The sequence below is a fragment of the Bos mutus genome, chromosome 2 (genome assembly GCF_027580195.1).
Source record: "Bos mutus isolate GX-2022 chromosome 2, NWIPB_WYAK_1.1, whole genome shotgun sequence".
Lineage (NCBI taxonomy): Eukaryota > Metazoa > Chordata > Mammalia > Artiodactyla > Bovidae > Bos > Bos mutus.
Window position 1 is genome coordinate 41465923 of NC_091618.1, and position 20006 is coordinate 41485928.

Here is a 20006-nt window from a genome sequence, read left to right on the forward strand (position 1 = left end):
TTCTTCCAGTCCAGCATTTCTCATGATGTACTCTGCATAGAAGTTAAATAAGCAGGGTGACAATATACAGCCTTGACATACTCCTTTTCCTATTTAGAACCAGTCTGTTGTTCCATGTCCAGTTCTAACTGTAGCTTCCTGACCTGCATACAAATTTCTCAAGAGGCAGATCAGGTGGTCTGGTATTCCCATCTCTTTCAGAATTTTCCACAGTTTATTGTGATCCACATAGTCAAAGGCTTTGGCATAGTCAGTGAAGCAGAAATAGATGTGTTTCTGGAATTCTCTTGCTTTTTCCATCATCCAGCGGATGTTGGCAATTTGATCTCTGGTTCCTCTGCCTTTTCTAAAACCAGCTTGAACATCACGAAGTTCATGGTTCACGTATTGCTGAAGCCTGGCTTGGAGAATTTTGAGCATTACTTTACTACCGTGTGAGATGAGTGCAATTGTGCGGTAGTTTGAGCATTCTTTGGCATTGCCTTTCTTTGGGATTCGAATGAAAACTGACCTTTCCAGTCCTGTGGCCACTGCAGAGTTTTCCAAATTTGCTGGCATATTGAGTGCAGCACTTTGACAGCATCATCTTTCAGGATTTGAAATAGCTCAGCTGGAATTCCATCACCTCCACTGGGTTTGTTCGTAGTGATGCTTTCTAAGGCCCACTTGACTTCACATTCCAGGATGTCTGGCTCTAGGTCAGTGATCACACCATCGTGATTATCTGGGTCGTGAAGATCTTTTTGTACAGTTCTTCTGTGTATTCTTGCCACCTCTTCTTAATTTCTTCTGCTTCTGTTCGGTCCATACCATTTCTGTCCTTTATCGAGCTCATCTTTGCATGAAATGTTCCCTTGGTATCTCTAATTTTCTTGAAGAGATCTCTAGTCTTTCCCATTCTGTTGTTTTCCTCTATTTCTTTGCATTGATCTCTGAGGAAGGCTTTCTTATCTCTTCTTGCTATTCTTTGGAACTCTGCATTCAGATGCTTATATCTTTCCTTTTCTTCTTTGCTTTTTGCCTCTCTTCTTTTCACAGCTATTTGTAAGGCCTCCCCAGACAGCCATTTTGCTTTTTTGCAATTGAACAGTAATTACTGCCAGGAACTACTTACCTTTTCACATACCTAATGATGCCTTCAATAGAATAAAGTTCTTAATTTTAATGAGTACAATTTACTAGTGTGTTGTTTTTTTTTTTCCTTTCTGGTTAGTTTATTTGTGACTCACTTGAGAAATCATTGCTTATGCCAGGATTATGAAGCTATTTTCTCATAATATCTTTTAAAAGATTTATTGTTTTACTGGCAGTCTTTCTGGAATTTATTTTTGTATATATTATATGTGATGTGAGTTAGGACCAAGGATCATTTTTTTTTCCAATATGACTTCTATTTAAGCAACACTATCGAACACTTGCTTTCCATTGCATTGGAACCCTTGACATATTATGTGTTTGTCTGTTTGTGCATTTTCTAATCTCTTCCATTGGCCTGTTTGTCCTTGTGCCAATAACTTAAAGTTTTAATTAGAATAGTAGCTTCATAATAGATTTTAATCTTTTTAAAGAAAGCTTTTGGTTTCATTGCTTTTTCTTCCTTTTTAATTTCTTATTTTTTCATTGCTTTCTTTTCTATTTGGGTCCACCATGCGGCATCTTCCCTGATCAGGGATTGAACCCCTGCCTCCTGCACTGGGGTGTGGAGTCTTAACCACTGGACCGCCAGGAAAGTCCTATTTTGTTGCTTTCTGTTCTTTATTGTTTTTTCTGTTTGGCTTTAATTTTTTGAAGTTTTTAAGATAATAGCTTAAGTCATGTAAATCTGAGATATTTCTGGTATAGATGCTATACCATTTTCCTCTAAACACTGTTTTTAGCTGCATCCTACAAATTCTGGTATGACATGTTTTCATTTTTATAAAATTTTATGACATGTTTTCATTTTTATTAAATTTTATTAAATTCAAAATACTTTCTAATACCCACCCCACCCCACCTCCTTTTTTTTTTTTTAAATCTCTGTGCAGCCTGTGGGATCTTAGTTCCCTGACCAGGGGTTGAACCCAGGCCCTTGGCAGTAAGATCTAGAAGTCCTAACCACTGGTCTACCAGGAAACTCTAATACCTCTTTTGATACCTTGTTTGGTCTATGGGTTATTTAGAAGTGATATTTAGTTTACACATATTTGGAGATTTATCAGGAATTGGTTTCTCATGTAATTGTGTGTTTAACTGTGATCAGAGATCACATTTAGATTAGAGTGTTCTGTAAATGTCAGGTCAACTTGGTTAATAGTGTTGAGGTTTTCTCTGATTTTCTTTCTTTTCGTCTTTGGTGATTTCCTTTCATTTTGTTCTATCCATTACTGAGAATGGGATGTCAAATCTCTATTTGACCTTTTTTTTTGTTTTAAGGCTTTGTTTTAAGGAAAATTACATATCTTCTTTATTTTAAAATTATCCTTAAAAAAATAAAATAAAATAAAATTATCCTTAATATTACTACATTTGCCAATAGAGAAAACATATATATGCTTGAATGTGAAAGACGGGGTTAGGCAACATAGATGGAGCGCAGGACCACCAGCTCCTGAGTAAGACTGTTGGTATCAGTGTTCGGAGAGTTTCTTTTGCAGTCTTGTTTCTACCATGAGAGACTAAGCAGAATCCTTTTTTATTATTCAATTTATTTAAACTAAAAAACAACTAAAACAAAATGCCCTAAAACATAGCTTATCTATTTTTCCTCCCATATACCTCTGTCTCTGGCATCAAGTGTTTTGTTAAAGATTCCACGTACAAGGAGAGGTCATATGGCATTTATTTCTCTGACTTATTTCATTTAGCATAATGCCCTTGATGTCCCTCCATGTTGTCACGAATGACAGGATTTTTGTTTTTGTGGCTGAATAACATTCTATTATGTACATCTCCTGCAGTTTCTTTATCCATTCATCCGTGTGTGGGCCCTTAGGTTGCTTCTACATCTTGCTATTGTGAGTCATGATGTAGTGAACCTGGTGATGCTGATATCTCTTTGAGACAGTGATTTTATTTCCACTGATTATACGTCCCCAGAGGTGAGACTGCTGGGTCATGTGGTAATTCTGTTCTATTTTTAATTTTTTGAACTGTTTAGACTGTTTCCCACATGTCTGCTCCAGTTTACATTCCCACTAACAGTGTACAAGGGTTCTCTTTTCTCTACAGCCTCACCAACCCTTGTTATTTCTTTTTTTTTTTTCCTTGTTATTTCTTTTTGATAATAGGTATTCCAACAGGTTGGAGGTGACATCTTACTGTAGTTTTTATTTTTGTTTTGTTTCATTTTTTGGCTGTGCCCTGCAGCATGTGGGATCTTGATTCCCCAACCAGGGATCAAACCCATGCCCCTGTATTGGGAGCATGGAATCTTAACCACTGGAACACCAGGAAAGCCCTCTAATTCTTCAGACATTTTGTATAATTCACCAGTGAATCCGTCTGGTCCTGAATTTTTTCTTTGTGGAAAGTTTTTGCTCTTTTGTTTTAATAAATTAACGTTAATTTTATTTGTAAAATTTCTTGTTGCTCTGAGATTACAGACAAGCCTAAAGTCTTAGGAAATCAAGTTCGGAATTTTACTGTTCTGTACGTGGGGCTATGAGTAGCATCTTATTACCTATACTTATATTGTGATTTCACACATATTATTCCTCTTAACCATGGGAGATAGAAGAGCCAACTATGTCTCTCATTTCACCAATGAGAAAATTTAAAGAAGGAAGGAGACTTAACACTTACTGAGGAATGCTGTAGGTACAAGCTCTTGTCACTGCTGGTAAATGATAGGACCTGGCCTTTCTCTTCCTAGTTGGGTAATCTTCCTCAGCAACTAGGTTTGAAGAATGTACTTGCATGCTCCATCCTGTTGGATTCATGCAACCCCATGGACTATAGCCTGCCAGGCTCCTCTGTCCAAGGGATTATCCTGGCAAAAATACTGGAGTGGATTGCCATTTCCTATTCTAGGGGATCTTTCCAACCCAGGGATCGAATCCAAGTCTTCTGCATTGGCAGGTGGATTCTTTATCACCGAGCCACCTGGGAAGCCCCTTGAAGTATTACTCTCAAGCTGTCTTAGAGTGGAAGGCACCTTGAAGACTTTCTAGTTTAGGACCTTACCAAGGATGGTCTGTGAACTTGTGCTAGTCTGCAAACTGCCAGTTATTGGGCCACAGCAAGATAAATAAGAGAGTTATGAATAAGCTCTGAAAACTTTTATCACGACATAACATGTCTCTGCATCCAGGTGCAGCTTCCCATGGTTAACTTGAGAACCATTCATTCAGTCCATTTTCTGTGCAGTAATAGAGTCTTTTTCAGAGAAGGCAATGGCACCCCACTCCAGTACTCTTGCCTGGAAAATCCCATGGATGGAGGAGCCTGGTAGGCTCCAGTCCATGGGGTCGCGAAGAGTCGGGCATGACTGAGCGACTCCACTTTCACTTTTCACTTTCATGCATTAGAGAACGAAATGGCAACCCACTCCAGTATTCTTGCCTGGAGAATCCCAGGGACAGAGGAGCCTATGGGCTGCCCTCTCTGGGGTCGCACAGAGTCGGACACGACTGAGTCAACTTAGCAGCAGCAGCAGCAGAGTCTTTGTAAATAACAGTGTTGGCAGTTGATTATTTACCCTACCTTTATTTTCCCTTTAAGACTTAACTGTTTCTCTTCTCTTTCTATTATGACACTTCCATTCTCTTAGTTATGCAGATTCAAAGTCATTATTGACTTTCTTATCCTTCATGCCCAGTCACCGAATTCTTTTGTGATAATGGCCCTTATGTGTCTTGTTCTTTCTATTATCTCTGTGGCCTTTTACTTTTAGTTACTCCCAGTTGTTAGCTGTTGACTTTGAAATCTGTATCTCTTCCCTAAAAGTGCTCAAGTTTATAATTTCCAACGGTTTTTCTACCACTCCCTTTGATGGCTCCTCTGCATTTTAAATGGAATTTGAGCTTCTCAGGTGGCTCAGTGGTAAAGAACCCTGTTGCCAATGCAGGAGATACAGTACATGGGGGTTTACTCCCAGATTCGGGAAGATCTCCTGGAGGAGTAAATGGCAACACACTCCATTATTGCGTGTGTGCTAAGTCACTTCAGTCGTGTCCAACTCTTTGCGATCCTATGCGAACTATATAGCCCACCAGGCTTCTCTGTCCATGGGATTCTCCAGGCAAGAATACTGGAGAATCTTGTTGGTTGCCACACCCTCCTCCAAGGGATTTTCCCAACCCAGGGATCGGACCTGAGTCTCTTACATCTCCTGCATTGGCAGGAGGGTTCATTACAGTTAGCTCTACCTGGGAAGGCCTCCAGTATTCTTGCCATGGGCAGAGGAGCCTGGTGGGCTGTAGTCTGTGGGGATGCAAAGAGACGGACTTGACTGTGCATGTATGCACGCAAAATGGAATTTATTTCCTACCCCACATTTTCTCTTGCTGCTGTTTCCTGGTCTTTGCCAGTGGAACTGCTGGCTGATAATTGTCCCTTCGGCTTCTTCCTTGCCCAGGTGACAAATCTTTAATACATGCAGATGACCTCTCATGTTCTCCAGTCCTGCTGCTGCCATCTTGGTGTGGGGTCTTTGTTATTTCTTACCTGGAATTTTTTTGTTTTTAACTTTGTTTATTGGCTGTGCCGAGTCACAGCCAATTGCTGCTGCTAGGGCTTTTCTCTAGTTGTGGCGAGCAGGCACTACTCTTCATTGCCCTGGCTTCTCTTGGAGGTTCTCGGTGAGCAGGTTCAGTGGTCGTGGCGCGTTTGCTTAGTAGCTGCAATTCGTGGTCTGGAGCACAGGCTTAGTTGCTCGGAGGCAGGTGGGATCTTCCTGGACCAGGGATCACATCCATGTCCCCTGCATTAGCAGGCGGATTCTTTACCACTGAGGTACCAGGGAAGCCCGTCCCTGGGGTTTTGTAATAACTTCTTCATTACTCTTTTCTTCTATCTCTTTCTCCGTTTATATCTGCCTATGTGTAATCTTTCTCATGCACAGCTCAGTTATTGTTAGCTGTATTCTTAATAATTTATAGAGTTCTTCATTGCCTGTGGAATACGGGTTAAATTCTGTAATCTGGCCTTTATGTTTGGCCTTGCCCATCAGTACTCTGCATACCCCTCTCCCTAGCCCACCTAAGCTCTGCAGTCCTTGGTGTTCCCCATCCTGTCCATCTCTGTATCTTGGCGTATTGCTTTATCCTTGTGAGATCCCTTTTTTTTCTCATCTTCAGATTCCACCTTTTCTTCAAGGTTCTGTTCTGTTGTCATCTTCTCTACGAAGCCTTTCATCCTGGAGTCTTTTCAGTAGACGTTAAAAGCATTTTATCTGTACCTCTCCTATGTTACTTGTTGTTCTCTATCTCACATTAAACATACTAACAGCATTTACTGGCCCTACCAGAACTCTCAAATGGAGACCTGCCGTGAGACTTAGGGAGCAATTAAAAGATTGCTGTGTTCTATCCCATGGAAGTTCTGGATCAGTAGATCTAGGGTGGGTTTCCCAGGTGGCGCTAGTGATAAAGAATCTGCTTGCCAGTGCAGGAGACATAAGAGACATGGGTTTAATCTCTGGGTCCAGAAGATCCCCTGGAGGAGGGCATAGCAACCCACTCCAGTATTCTTGCCCAGAGAACCCCATGGATGGAGAGAGGACTGTAACCTGGCGGGTTACAGTCCATAGGGATGCAAAGAACTGGACATGACTGAAATGACTTAGCACACATGCATGCATATCTAGGGTAGGTCGTGGGAAATTGAAATTTTAAATAGCTCCTAGCTTTTCACAAAGTATGACAGACACAGAGCAAATGTTGGATGTCAAGTAGAGGAAAAGACTGAAGTGAGATCCTTTAGTTGGTATATCTGTAGTAAAAACTGTGCTGAAGAAAACGTGACTTAGGACATATACTAAACAGAAGTTTACAGAGTAGCTGGTTATGAGCTATTTTGAAGGAAAGAGGGGTGATACCACTCAAGAAGAGAAGAGAAACTGAGCAGTATTTACTGCAAATTAGTAAGATACTATATATCGTTTGGAGTGTCACACGTGTTTTGTTTATGTTAGGATATAAGAGAAGGAAGGTAATATATAATATAATACAGGTTGGTTTTCCTGTCTTATGTGCATTATTCCTAATAGAAAAAAAAAAATGAGGTCACATTTGTTCCCTAGGAAAATGACTTTGTTAACTTCCCTGTTGGTGAAGTGAAGTGAAGTCGCTCAATCTTTTTGTGACCCATAGACTGTAGCCTACCATGCTCCTCCATCCATGGGATTTTCCAGGCAAGAGTACTAGAGTGGGTTGCCATTTCCTTTTCCCTGGTGGTAGACATTGCTAACTAACCACCGTACTGTTTCTTTTTGAGCCTGATATACTCTCAGCATCCTTTTCAACATAGTGCTCCAGCCAGGGCTACCGGTCAATCAATATTAGCATAAAGACAAAAAGTGCTCAGTTGGGTCTGACTCTTTGCAACCCCATGGACTGTAGCCCACCAGACTCCTCTGTCCATGGGATTTTCCAGGCACATAGACAAGAATATCCCCTGGAATATCCTCCAGGGGATATTCCTGACCCAGGGATCAAACCCACATTGCTGGTGTCTCCTGCATTTGCAAGTGGATTCTTTACCACTGCACCACCTAGGGAACCCAAAGACAGAAAAGCCTCTGTGTAATTCCCTGGGATGTGAAATGTTTAGGATATTTCCTTGGTTTGAACAAATGCTGTAGAATGATTGTGATCCCTACAATCAAAATTCTTTTAGTGCTTAGCAAAAGAAGGTAGTTAAAAACCAGGGCATCTGAAAGGGCAGCTCTTAGATGTATTCACTGCTCCATTTCTGGCATGACCTATCTTTTATGAAATTATGCTGAGTGTTTTCATCATAACCTTCATGTCATTCATTCAGACTTGTTAGTAAATCGAGGTAAAGAAATTATTTTCTTCCCCCAGATACCTCTTCACTTAAAATTTAGAAGACACTGATACATGGAATGTCTTAATTATGACGGACTAAGAAGTTTAAACCTCGTAGAGCATTGGATTGTCTCTGCTGCCCGCTTGGTGTTAGAACACTGTACTCGTTTTCAGCTGCTCTACTGAATTCTGTTCCTCTCGTTTCATTGTGTATGCTCATGAGCCACCAGTTTCAGCCCTGTACATCCAGCCCCCTTTCCTCAACCTGCTTTTCCCTTTTCTAAAATGCACCTCCCATGTAATCAAGTTCTGTGTTTCTCTCCCTGCACTTTCTAGGTCGGATGATGATGACACGGAGAGTAGGAGCTCCAGGGTGACCCAACTTTGCACTTACTTTCAGCAGAAATATAAGCACCTCTGCCGCCTGGAGCGGGCAGAATCTCGTCAAAAGAAATGCCGGCACACATTGAGGAAGGCCTTGCTGCAGGCGGCTAGTAGAGAACCAGAGTGTGCTGGCCAGCTGATCCAGGAGCTGCAGAGAGCTGCATGCAGTCGAGCCAGGTCAGAGCTCCACACAGCCACCTGTTTCTAAGAGCTCACCCTGTTTTCTCTATTTTTTGAGAGGATAGTCAAGACACAGAGAGTGGTGGACATATTATCCTGAAGTACTTAAGCCCTGTATTTTGGTTTTGTTGCTCAAAGTTCTTCAGCGATGGCAAAATTATCCTGCCACAAGCTGACCATCAAAAAAAAAAAGTATTACTAGAATTTTGCTGGAATTCAATTAGAATTTATTTAGTAGAGAATTTGGGAATGCTACCTGTCTTTAAAAAAATACAGTGCTTAAAAAATTTCTTGTTAAGTAATTTCTTGTAAAAGTAATACTTACAGTTTTTTTTTTTAACTACCAAAGTGGTGTTTTATGTTTTTGACTTATATAAGCATTTTCTTATATAAGCATTTCCATTATATTTTCTGGTAATATATACATTATCCCAAATATTGTATTCAGAATATTTTATTACACTGGATTTTTTTGGGGGGAAAAAGTCCCTTCTGTTTATAATGAAGATATTTGCTTATTGTGAAAGTTTGAAAAATATGGAAAATAGCAGAAAATCTCCATAATATCACCATTCACAAAACAGAATGAGCACTATGAATATTTTTATTCTTTTTCCTCCTAGTCTTTTTCTGTGTGTGTGTGTGCAAATAAACATTATATATGTAAAACATTTTGGGGTTTATATATACCTAAATATTACCAGAATTATCTCAAGTTGATGGGATTATTGATAAAGTTTAAAAAAATTTGTAGTTTGTGTATTTTAATTTTTCAAGGACGATCATAAGTCATTTGAGGGAAAAAGGGTTTAAAACAAGCCGAAAACTAAAAATTAACCTTTGCTTTGTAGCTGTTGATCATATTCCTTACATAACTATACTATAATTTTTGAAATTTCATTTTCATTTTGTGTATTTTGATTTTCATTATATTTGCTTTAACAAAGTAACCTATTTTCCAGTTGAGTATCTCAAAAAATAATATGCCCTGAAGAATTTTCTGCTTCTTGGCATATTTGGAGTGGTTTGAAACTACGTATGTATATCTGATATACCTCCGTAGTGACTGCAGGCTGCAGTATTTCCTCTTTCTTTCAGAACTCTCAGTCTCCTGTCATGGAGTAGTGTCTGCCGAGAAGGTATTTAGGGCTTAACTTACTTCTTACGTGGTCAGAGACTTGTCTTTCTGAGAGAAACATTCCCAGATTCCCCTGACTGTGTTTGGTCTCCTAATACATACGCTTTTGTGCTCTGTACTCTGCTTCATTGTAGAATTCTATACTTACATTAATGTCTCTCTGTCATACCAGACGAGGGCAGGGACAGTGTATATTTTGTTTTTAATCTCCAGTGTTGATGCATGAATGAATAGAATTGAACAAGTGAGGGTCTGTTTTCTATTTGTTAAAAGAACTCACTCATTTTGATATACGTTTTATTTTTTTACTTTTTATTTTTTTGATATACGTTTTAAAATAAAGATATCTAACGTTTATATGATATAATGCTTTCAAGTGTATAATTTCAGTAGAAATTTTAGTTTTGTCCAGCATGAAGCAATCTAGATATAGATCACTGTCTATATTGGGTCTCATATATTGTTACAGCTCTGTCAAAGATGTGACATATAAAGAGACTATACTGTGAGTTTGGGACAATTTGCTATCTGTATGGAAACTGTACTTACCTATGATTTTTAACTGGCAGAATCAACCCCTTTTTATCATCTCCCAAACCACCTTTAGTGATGTTTTTCAGAAAATTCCATGATAACCAAGTGTTACAAAACAGACACCAAGATGAACTCATATTACAGATCTCAAATTTATGTGATATCATTTGCTTATGTCCCCCATGATTAATAAAATGCTTTATTGCTCACTGCATTGCTGATAATTATATGCCAGTGTGCTCTAATCATTCCTTGGTGATTAGTTCCTTACTCCTTTACATTATATATAAGGTCTTCAAAAATCAACTCAGTTAACTAACTTCCTCTGTATGTAATATTTTTGTTATCAGAGGCCTAATTCCACAGAAAACATTTAAAAAGTTGCTGTTAAATATTTTAGAAATTGAAACTATAATGGCTACCTTCTAATAGGTATTCTTAAAATATGGTTTAGATATAAACTTCATTTCAGTTCAGTTCAGTCACTCAGTCGTGTCCGACTCTTTGCGACCGAATCGCAGCATGCCAGGCCTCCCTGTCCATCACAAACTCCCGGAATATTCTTTATCTAGTAACTTTGTCATTTATGGGTGAGCATGTAGAATAAACCATTGAAAGAGCTTAAAATTTATAAACCTGAGTCTCAATATCTTATAGCCCACAGTTCTGCAGAGAGATAGTATTGTTTGTATGGAATCTTCTTTTTTAACAGAGGATCCAGTAGAGCATACAAACTGGAAGCCCACAGTAAATATTTTCATGTTAACAGCATCAAAACCTTTGTTTCGTTGGGATTATTCTCTATGGGGATATTGAAATCCTAACTTTGGGTTTATTTTAAGAGATAGATTGGTGAGTTAGAACATAATGATGATTCTAAAATTGAAGCCAATGGTTTACTTTGAAGTTTAGGATAAAGTAAGTGAGGGCTGTGTTGTAACACGAGGCCTGGCAGATGGTTGAGTAAATTACTAAAGAGTTCAAGGAAAGTTACCCATTCAAATTGGAGAGCTACCTTCTATTTAAATCTCAACCAAGAGAAATTGGGCTTAGCTGCCAAAATAGTAAAGCTTCAGTTTTTGGAAATTGTGAGCTTAATGACCTACTTCCTCACTCGTGATCCTGACAAACCTAGCAGAACTCTTAATTAAAGCCGCTTCTAAGGCAGCACCTTTTAGCATTCAGTATATGAAAGTTACAATTGTAAAAGAAATATTTGATGTAACTTAGATTCTATATGACCTTTTCTAATTAATGTAAATCATCTCACTTAAATCCTTAGAATGATACTAGAAACAAACAATTGAAAAGATTTTTCAATTTTTGATGCCTGACTTGTGACTCAGTGCACCAAGTAGATTCTTTTTCCATACTCAGGCACGTGTGAAGGCCTAATAGTTTATGACATTTGATAGAATTACATAGGTAGCATAGTTTTTATACTTCCAAGAATTAAATTTTTTTTTAAAATTTAATGTTTGTATAAAACTATGGAAGGATTACAAACTACTAAAATGAACACATATTAATTAATAGAGCGAGTGGAAGCTGGCAAATTGAGACAGGGGTGGAAAGGAGATTCTTCATTGCTTAGCTTTCTGTTCTGCATCCCATTCCTCATGTATTAGGTTCATTATTTTGCAGGTGTATTAATGTTTAGAAGCTTTCTGAGGCCAAAATCTAACAATGTTGATAATAGTGGTGACTGACAACCATTGATTCTTTACTGTGTACCATACTCTATACTCTACGTGGTGTTTTAGATGTGTTACGTCTTTTGATGCTTGCCTGTCAGCTAGAGGACTCTTTTCTCCACTCCACAGGTGAGGAAGTTGAGACTTAACCAAGGCTAAGTAACTTGCCCAAGATCACAGAGCTAGTAAGAGGCAGAGCCGAAATTCAGAACCAGGTCTGTCTGATCTAGTCTCATGGTCTTCACTATTTTCTACTGCTTCCTTGTGAAGTAAAAGAAACCAAAATATCACTTAAAAAAAAAAAAAAAAAACCCAAAATAGATAGACATAGCTGAGGCCAAATTATAATGTAATTATTTGTTTTGTCAGTTGGAGAAATATTAGAACTGGTCATTGTAATTCATACTTGCATATTAATTAATGAATCTAGGTAGTTAAAAGTGTGAATGTTATAAAATAGTAACATTATTTGAACAATTGTGCTAGATTCTTAAAGCATTTAAAAAATTCTTACTGTGTTTTCATTCCTTAGCGTAAGTCGGACCACGTTGAAGGAGATGGAAGCGGCAGCATGCAGTGGGACTGTGAAGGGCGAACAGTGCACCAACAAAGCCCTTCCATTCACCAGACATTGCTTCCAGCGTATCCTCCTGACTTAACTGAGTGCACATTGAAAAGTACTGGCTCGTTGGGTGATATATTTCATTCTTAGGCCAAGTGAATAATTCTTGAAATCATAGCTATTTAGTATTTAAAATAGTTTTTATATTACTTCTGATTTTCTTGGTGTTTACTTAAAGTTTCTTGCATTTGTTTTGCTCAAAAACTGAAGAGCTTTTTTTTCCTGCTTATGTCATTATAGTTCTGTATTCAACAATTATATCGAAATGGGCAAAATGGACAGCAAGTAGTAGGTTCTTCCAATGGCTGTCATTTAAATAAAATTTTTTTAAAATAAGATTCTGGTCCTTCCAGTAGTTGTAGGTAGTTTGTAAGAGATAACCATGACACCCATTGACAGGAAAATAAAATCCCATTATTCAAAAACTGTCTTTAGTCTTCCAAGAAAGTTATACAGTTTTATAGTTTTTTTTTTTTTTCCCCACCGTGGGATTAATTTGCTCTTTTTATTGAGTACATGGCTGATCTGAAATGTATGAAAGATAACAAACATCAGTAACTAGGAAAGAAGATATCCTAAGAAAGCATATACATGAGGAAAACCTATGTTAAGGAACTTCAGGGTGATCATGAAATCTTATTACTTTCACTTCTATTAAACATTTAAAGTTGAGTGGGATTTTAAAAATTAATATAGTAGCAATTACTTTTCTTTACTCTTTCCTTCCTTTCTCTTGGTATTGTATTTTCACAGCTTTTTCAGCAACAGTTTCTATGCAGTAAAGGTTTTTTTCCTGTATGCTTAATTGTAAAAGCATAAAGGAATAAATGAAAGATATTCCTTAATAGATATAAAGTATAAATAGATATAAATACAAAAGATATATACTTTATATCTATTATATGGAAATGTAGTTAGTGGCTAAAAGTATCACTGCTTAAAAATGATGATGACAAAAAGCTGATGTTCCACTTTTAATAGTATAGTTTTAACTTTAAAGTAATATTTCATAAGTTAGAAGTTTGAGTTTGGTATTGGAAATGTGAAATGAAAAATTCAAATATGGATAGATGAGTTTTTTTGTAATTAAATCTTTAACTGTTTATTCTTTATTAGTATCTTAGGCAGAAATTTTCCTTAAAAGAAAGTTTTGTTTTTGTTTAAACCATCATAGTGTAACTTTTAGGAGTTAGTGTGTTAGGAAGGAAATGACCCTGCTTCTCTAAATAACAGAAATCAGAATAGCCATAAGAGAGACTCATGTTAGGAGCTCATTAGCAAAATAGACTCCTTTAAAAGTATCTTCTGATAATTGAAGATGATAAATTCAACTGTTACCATTTTCTATAATAGTTGGGTTGGTTCTTTAGCTTTTGTAGAAAACAAAATTTATATTACTAAGCACAAGTAACTGAAGAAATAAATTTTATATAGAAATTGAAAATTTTAATTGTTTCAGTGTATTTTATTCTTAACTTAAAAAAAACCCAGATATCCTCTTAAACCGCTCTCAGCAACTCTTCTCAAGTTGCACAGCCAAGTTCGCAGATGGACAGCAGTGTTCTGTGCCCGTCTTTGACATTACACACCAGACACCTCTGTGTGAAGAACATGCCAAAAAAATGGTAAGTTCAGATTTTATTTTCTGCAACAGAGGCTTTCAAGGTTTTGGTTTTTTTTTTCATATTGGTATTTTAAAATTTTTATTGAAATATATTTGACTTAAGATGTGTTGATTTTTTTTTTTCTATAGTAAAGTGACTCTGTTATACATGTATATACTAACATTTTGAGGCTTTAAGTGGTTTGATAGCTATCCATAGTAGGAAATGTTTTGTGACTTGGTACAAACTATGTGTGTATATATGTTACTGAAACAAGTTTTGTGAAGCTCTTTTAGTTCTTCATATTTTGTAGTCTGTTTTATTTCACTAAAAAAAAATGTTGATAATAAGCTACTGATTAATTTTATACTCTCATTACAAAAGAAACTAGAAAATAGTAGTTACTTAGATATGGTCATTTTGCTTATTATCTATACCTAGTCCATACTTCTTCTTAAGATACATTTTCTTATACTTAGGCAGATTTTCCAAGATCTTTCTTGCCTCATTTCTCTAGGTTTTTGCTTTACTTGTATATAACTCTGTGAATGTCTTGCTTATCTGGTGAAATTTCAGCCAAAAGCCAAACCCTATTATAATCCCATTGAATTTAATTATTGCTTTAGTTAGTGCTGGTAGCATAAGCCCTAATTAATGCAGAATAATTGAGAGGAGAGACAAGTCTGAATCAGTGAACTGTCTGAATTATATAATCACTTAAGATAAAGGCAGTTCCCCATGAGACCACTCCTGAGTTCTGCTGTTTGCAAAGTATTGTGCTGGGTACCTGTGTGCTAAAAAACTGAGTAAGACAGCTCTTACTTGCTATGAGCATATTTCAGTGTGGGCCATTGGACAGGACTTAGTATTGTAACACCGTGGTCCTGGCATGGCCACTAGCTAAGTGCATATCGAGGATTTTTTGGATCTCATTCTTTTTAGACCTCAGTTGTCATATATTAAGTTTAATGGCTGCTGCTTCCTGAACGTCTTTTGGTTTTTAGATTTCCATTATTGACCATATATTTTGAAATGTTGTATATTAAAACTACACATACAAATGTTGAGTAATTATTGTAACATTTTAAATAAAGACATTTTTGTTAGCTCGTTGAGGCTTTATCATGGTTAAAGAATGACTTCCATATGTTTTTTGAACCACTTTTGAGGACCTTCATTGGTGTTCTCATGGACCCTTGGTAACATAGGCTCTGTAGCTTTCAAACCACTGACGTAAATGATCACCATTCTAGCATACTTCTAATAAGACTAGGAGAATATTGTTAAATAGCGGGGGTCTGTACTTCAGGATCTGCTTTATTGATTCAGTGAGTTGATCAGTATAACAATTATGTGACTACTTCTAAAGAAATTGAAAGCAGTTTATTCTTTTCAGCTGGTTAAATATTCTACTTAGACAAATTCAGCTGGGCAAACATAAGGTTGAATTAGTATAATAAACTTAGTCATAAAATAATATTTATTGTATAATAAAAAATGTAGTGTAAATAAATTTATATTGATCAGGTTTTTAAAAGGTATTTTCAATGCAAAGTTTTTACAGTGATACAAATGATACAAATGGTTTTCTCTCTGGAGGCAGTTGTAGAATCTGACACGGGTTTGAGCTATTTTTAGGTGAAAAATTACATAAGAGAGTATAGCAACACATGTATTCCATCAGTGCACCAGTGAGAGACTCGATGGTAAAAACTATGCTGATCTCATGGCTCTACTTTCCAACTATATGCCATCATTTTTCCCTGCTGCTGCTGCTGCTAAGTCGCTTCAGTCATGTCCAACTCTGTGCGACCCCATAGACGGCAGCACACCGGGCTCCCCCATCCCTGGGATTCTCCAGGCAAGAACACTGGAGTGGGTTGCCATTTCATTCTTCCCTACATTATTGTAATAGTCTCCTAATTAGGCTCCCTTCCTCGTGCCATGCCTCCTGCACCCACATGAGGTGCTTGCATATCAGCCAGTGTAGACCGTGTGCACGGGTCCCACTGTCTTTGAATTACGTATAATAAAGTTCTCTCTTTTCATTGTACAGTTCTGTGAATGTTGACAGTGCATACAGTTGCATAAACACCACCATAATCAAGATACACAATAGTTCATCACCCCCTCAAAAGTCTCTAGTGCTGCCCTTTGTAGTCAGCCTTTTTTTATCCCCACTGATCTACTTCTGTCTCTGTTTACATTTTCCAGTGTCTTATAAATGGAATCGTTGAGTATGTAGTCTTTAGAGCAGGCCTTTCCGAATATAGATCTGATCGTTTTAGTTCCCTGCTCAAAACCCTTCCATTGGCTTTACATCACATCTAGAATCCAGTTCAAAATTCTTAATTGTGCCTGTGAGGCACTTCCTCATCTGGCCCTAGAAACCTCTCCAGCTTCATCTTACACCATCTCACCCTCCAGCAACACTGGCCTTCTTGCTCTTTCTTAAACACTTTACATATGCTTCCATCTCGAGAAGGGCGTGGCAACCCACTCCAGTCTTCATGCCTCCTCTTGCCATGGCAGAGGAGCCTGGCAGGCTACAGTCCGTGGGGGTCTCAAAGAGTCGGACATGACTGGGCAACTAAGCACAGCACAGCACAGCATGCTCCCATCTCAGGGGCTTTGTACTTGTTTTTGTCTTTTCCTGGAATGTTCTTTCCCCAAATTCTCCATGTCTCACTCCTTCTTTATATCATTCAGGTTTCTGATCAAATGTCAGTTCATTTCCACCTCCCCTCTACCCTGCCACTTTTTATGCTCATTTATTGTTGTTCAGTCACTAAATCGTGTCTGACTCTTTTGTGACCTCATGGACTATATATATAGCCCACCAGGCTCCTCTGTCCGTGGGATGTCTCAGGCAAGAATGAATGAAAGAAAGTGAAAGTCCCTTAGTCATGTCTGACACTTTGCGACCCCGTGGACTATACAGTCCATGGAATTCTCCAGGCCAGAATACTGGAGTGGGTAGCCTTTCCCTTCTCCAGGGATTCTTCCCAACACAGGGATTGAACCCAGGTCTCCCACATTGTAGGTGGATTCTTTACCAGCTGAGTCATAGGGGAGGCCCAAGAATACTAGAGTGGGTAGCCTATCCCTTCTCCAGTGGATCTTCCCGACCCAGGAATCGAACCGGGGTCTCCTGCATTGCAGGCAGATTCTTTACCAACTGAGCTATCAGGGAAGTCCAGGCAAGAATACTGGAATAGATTGCCATTTCCTTCACCAGGGGATCTCACCAAACCAGGGATCAAACCCAAGTCTCCTGCATTGGCAGGCAGTTCCTTTACCACTGGGCCACCAGGGAATCTTCATACTCTACCTATTTTCCTTCCTAACATTTGTATTTACCTAATGTTGTCATGTATGGATGTGAGAGTTGGACTGTGAAGAAAGCTGAGTGCTGAAGAATTGATGCTTTTGAACTGTGGTGTTGGAGAAGACTCTTGAGAGTCCTTTTGACTGCAAGGAGATCCAACCAGTCCATTCTGAAGGAGATCAGCCCTGGGATTTCTTTGGAAGGAATGATGCTGAAGCTGAAACTCCAATACTTTGGCCACCTCATGCAAAGAGTTGACTCATTGGAAAAAACTCTGATGCTGGGAGGGATTGGGGGCAGGAGGAGAAGGGGATGACAGAGGATGAGATGGCTGGATGGCATCACCAACTCTATGGACGTGAGTTTGAGTGAACTCCAGGAGTTGGTGATGGACAGGGAGGCCTGGCGTGCTGCAATTCATGGGGTTGCAAAGAGTCAGACATGACTGAGCGACTGAACTGAACCGAATGTTATTTATTAGTTTATTTGTTTATTTTCTGAATCCCCCTACTAGAATGTAAACTTCACAAAGGCAGGAACGTTGTTTGTTCATTGCTCTATCTGCAGTGCTTGGAGCAAAGATACTCCATAAGTAATTGTTGAATAATTGATTGGTAGGTACATGGCTTGTGGGGTAGGGGCAGATTCTGAACTAGACTCAGCCACTGGATAGGACAGCCATTGGTAGAAGAGACTCAAGCTGTACGAGGTCCAGGCTGGCAGACAGAACATGGTATTCAACAGGAATGAACTTGTAGAACAGAGGGTAAGGTATTAAATGGGTTGTTGTCCTGCAGAGAAATATTAATAGAAGGGGACAGTTGAGAATGCTGGGAGTGAACAGTGTTCATAGATATCGTAGGTAAAGGAACAGTTGGCTTTAGGAACACCTCCAGGACACAGGTTCTGGGCTTTCTGGAGGAGCCAAGTTAAGGGGATAGCAAGAGCCAGACGGGGCCTTGGTCACGGGCGGTTCTATGTGGAGTGTTGCCAGGATACACAGCATAAGCTTAGAAGAGTAAGGAAGAAGCCTAGACCAGAACTAGTAGGGCTTACATATTTTTAACTAGAGCTCTCTGACTTCCTCATATTCAAGACCCACGCTGGTCCTAGAGGGAGATCCTGGAGTGCATGCCAGCTCCTGGTGGGGACTGGCAGCTGCTTATTCACTGCATAGTGGGCATAAAAAATGTAGAATCAAGTGTTGAACCAAAAGGAATTACAGAGCCTGGAAAGCACCCCGTCTTCTGTTGTTTTCTAAATTTGTTTGCGACTTTTGAGTTTGTAATAGTGTTTGGATTCAGGTGTTTGGCTGGGATTAACCTTCTTTTAGATTTCTTGGATTTATGCTTAATTTTATTCTTTCTTGGTATGTTTGTTGCTACTGATATTTATTAGTCTTCAGATCTTTTAATGTATTTGGTTATAAAAGTTATTACTGAATTCATCAACTCAAAGGTGACATCAATCATAGAAACCACAATTATTTTATATACCATCCAGATGGAAAAAATGTTGCACAGTGCATTTCTTATCACTTAAATTTTTTATTTTATACTTATCAAAATAGCTTTTTTAGACTTAGACATAAATATTTTTATCTTCTATTTCACCCCTGATTTCAGCTAATTCTTGATGTGTGAAAGGCAGTATATAACATCTGCTATACCACAGCTTTGTTCTCTTTGTGATTATTTTCCTTTCTCATTTGGTTGTTGCTTTGCAAAAAAAAAGGTAGAGGTGGGGATTGTGGTCAGTTCTTTAATAATGAATATTTGCTTCGCTAATAACAATTTTCTGCCTTGCTTCTTTCTGTGCCTTTCTGCACACCCATGTTTTTCCTCTACATGTAGAACCAACAATGTGCAAACCTCAGTTCAAACAAAGAGAGTACAGAGAGCTATGACCAACTTTGAACATGTAGGCAGCAGCAACTATAATGACCTGGCTGACAGAGATAATAATATGCCATTATTGTAAAATGCTCCCCAACTGTAGTGATAGTAAAATGTGCATCTGGGAATTGATGAAGTACCGTATTCAGATTTAAGGGTACTAGCTGAAGAAAGCTAGTTATATTGCAAGCTTCTTGTTTTTGCTGGTTCTTCCTTTCCCTCCTCACTTAACTGCAGCAGTTTTATAAAGCTGTGTCCCCACTGTCTTCTCTCTTTACCTTGTCACCGTGGTCCATGTGAATTATTTGAAGGACTTCCACTGTGTTCAACTTCCGAGTCTACGCCTCCATGCCTTTCTTGCATCCTGTGCACCAGATACAATTTTCTCCTGCCCACCCTGGTCATCTTCACACCTCAAACAGTATGTGAGCCCAGCTGAATTCCTTAACTCTGATTCTGTTTATTCTGCTGTGCTCTGTATCCCACGAACGGCACCCTCACCTAACAATCACCTCAACTAGGAACTCTAGAAACACTTGAGAGTTTTATATTCCCCTCATCCGCACCACAGCCACGCAGCTGTCATATCTTGAGAATTCTCTGTCAGCAAGCCCTTGCTTTTCTGTTCTTGCTCACTTCGCCCTCAGCTGTTTATCT

The 20006-nt window shown here is 38.5% G+C and overlaps 1 protein-coding gene across 6 annotated transcripts in view; it reads left to right on the forward strand.

Annotated features, from left to right (window-relative positions):
- INO80D (INO80 complex subunit D) overlaps positions 1-20006 on the forward strand; it is a 66046-nt gene that overhangs the window by 35075 nt on the left and 10965 nt on the right. For all 6 annotated transcript variants that reach the window (XM_070387742.1, XM_070387732.1, XM_070387762.1 and 3 more), the window contains 3 exons: positions 8307-8531; positions 12433-12542; positions 14014-14147. In XM_070387742.1, coding sequence (XP_070243843.1) covers positions 8307-8531; positions 12433-12542; positions 14014-14147 — 469 coding nt within the window. The remainder of the gene's footprint in view (positions 1-8306; positions 8532-12432; positions 12543-14013; positions 14148-20006) is intronic.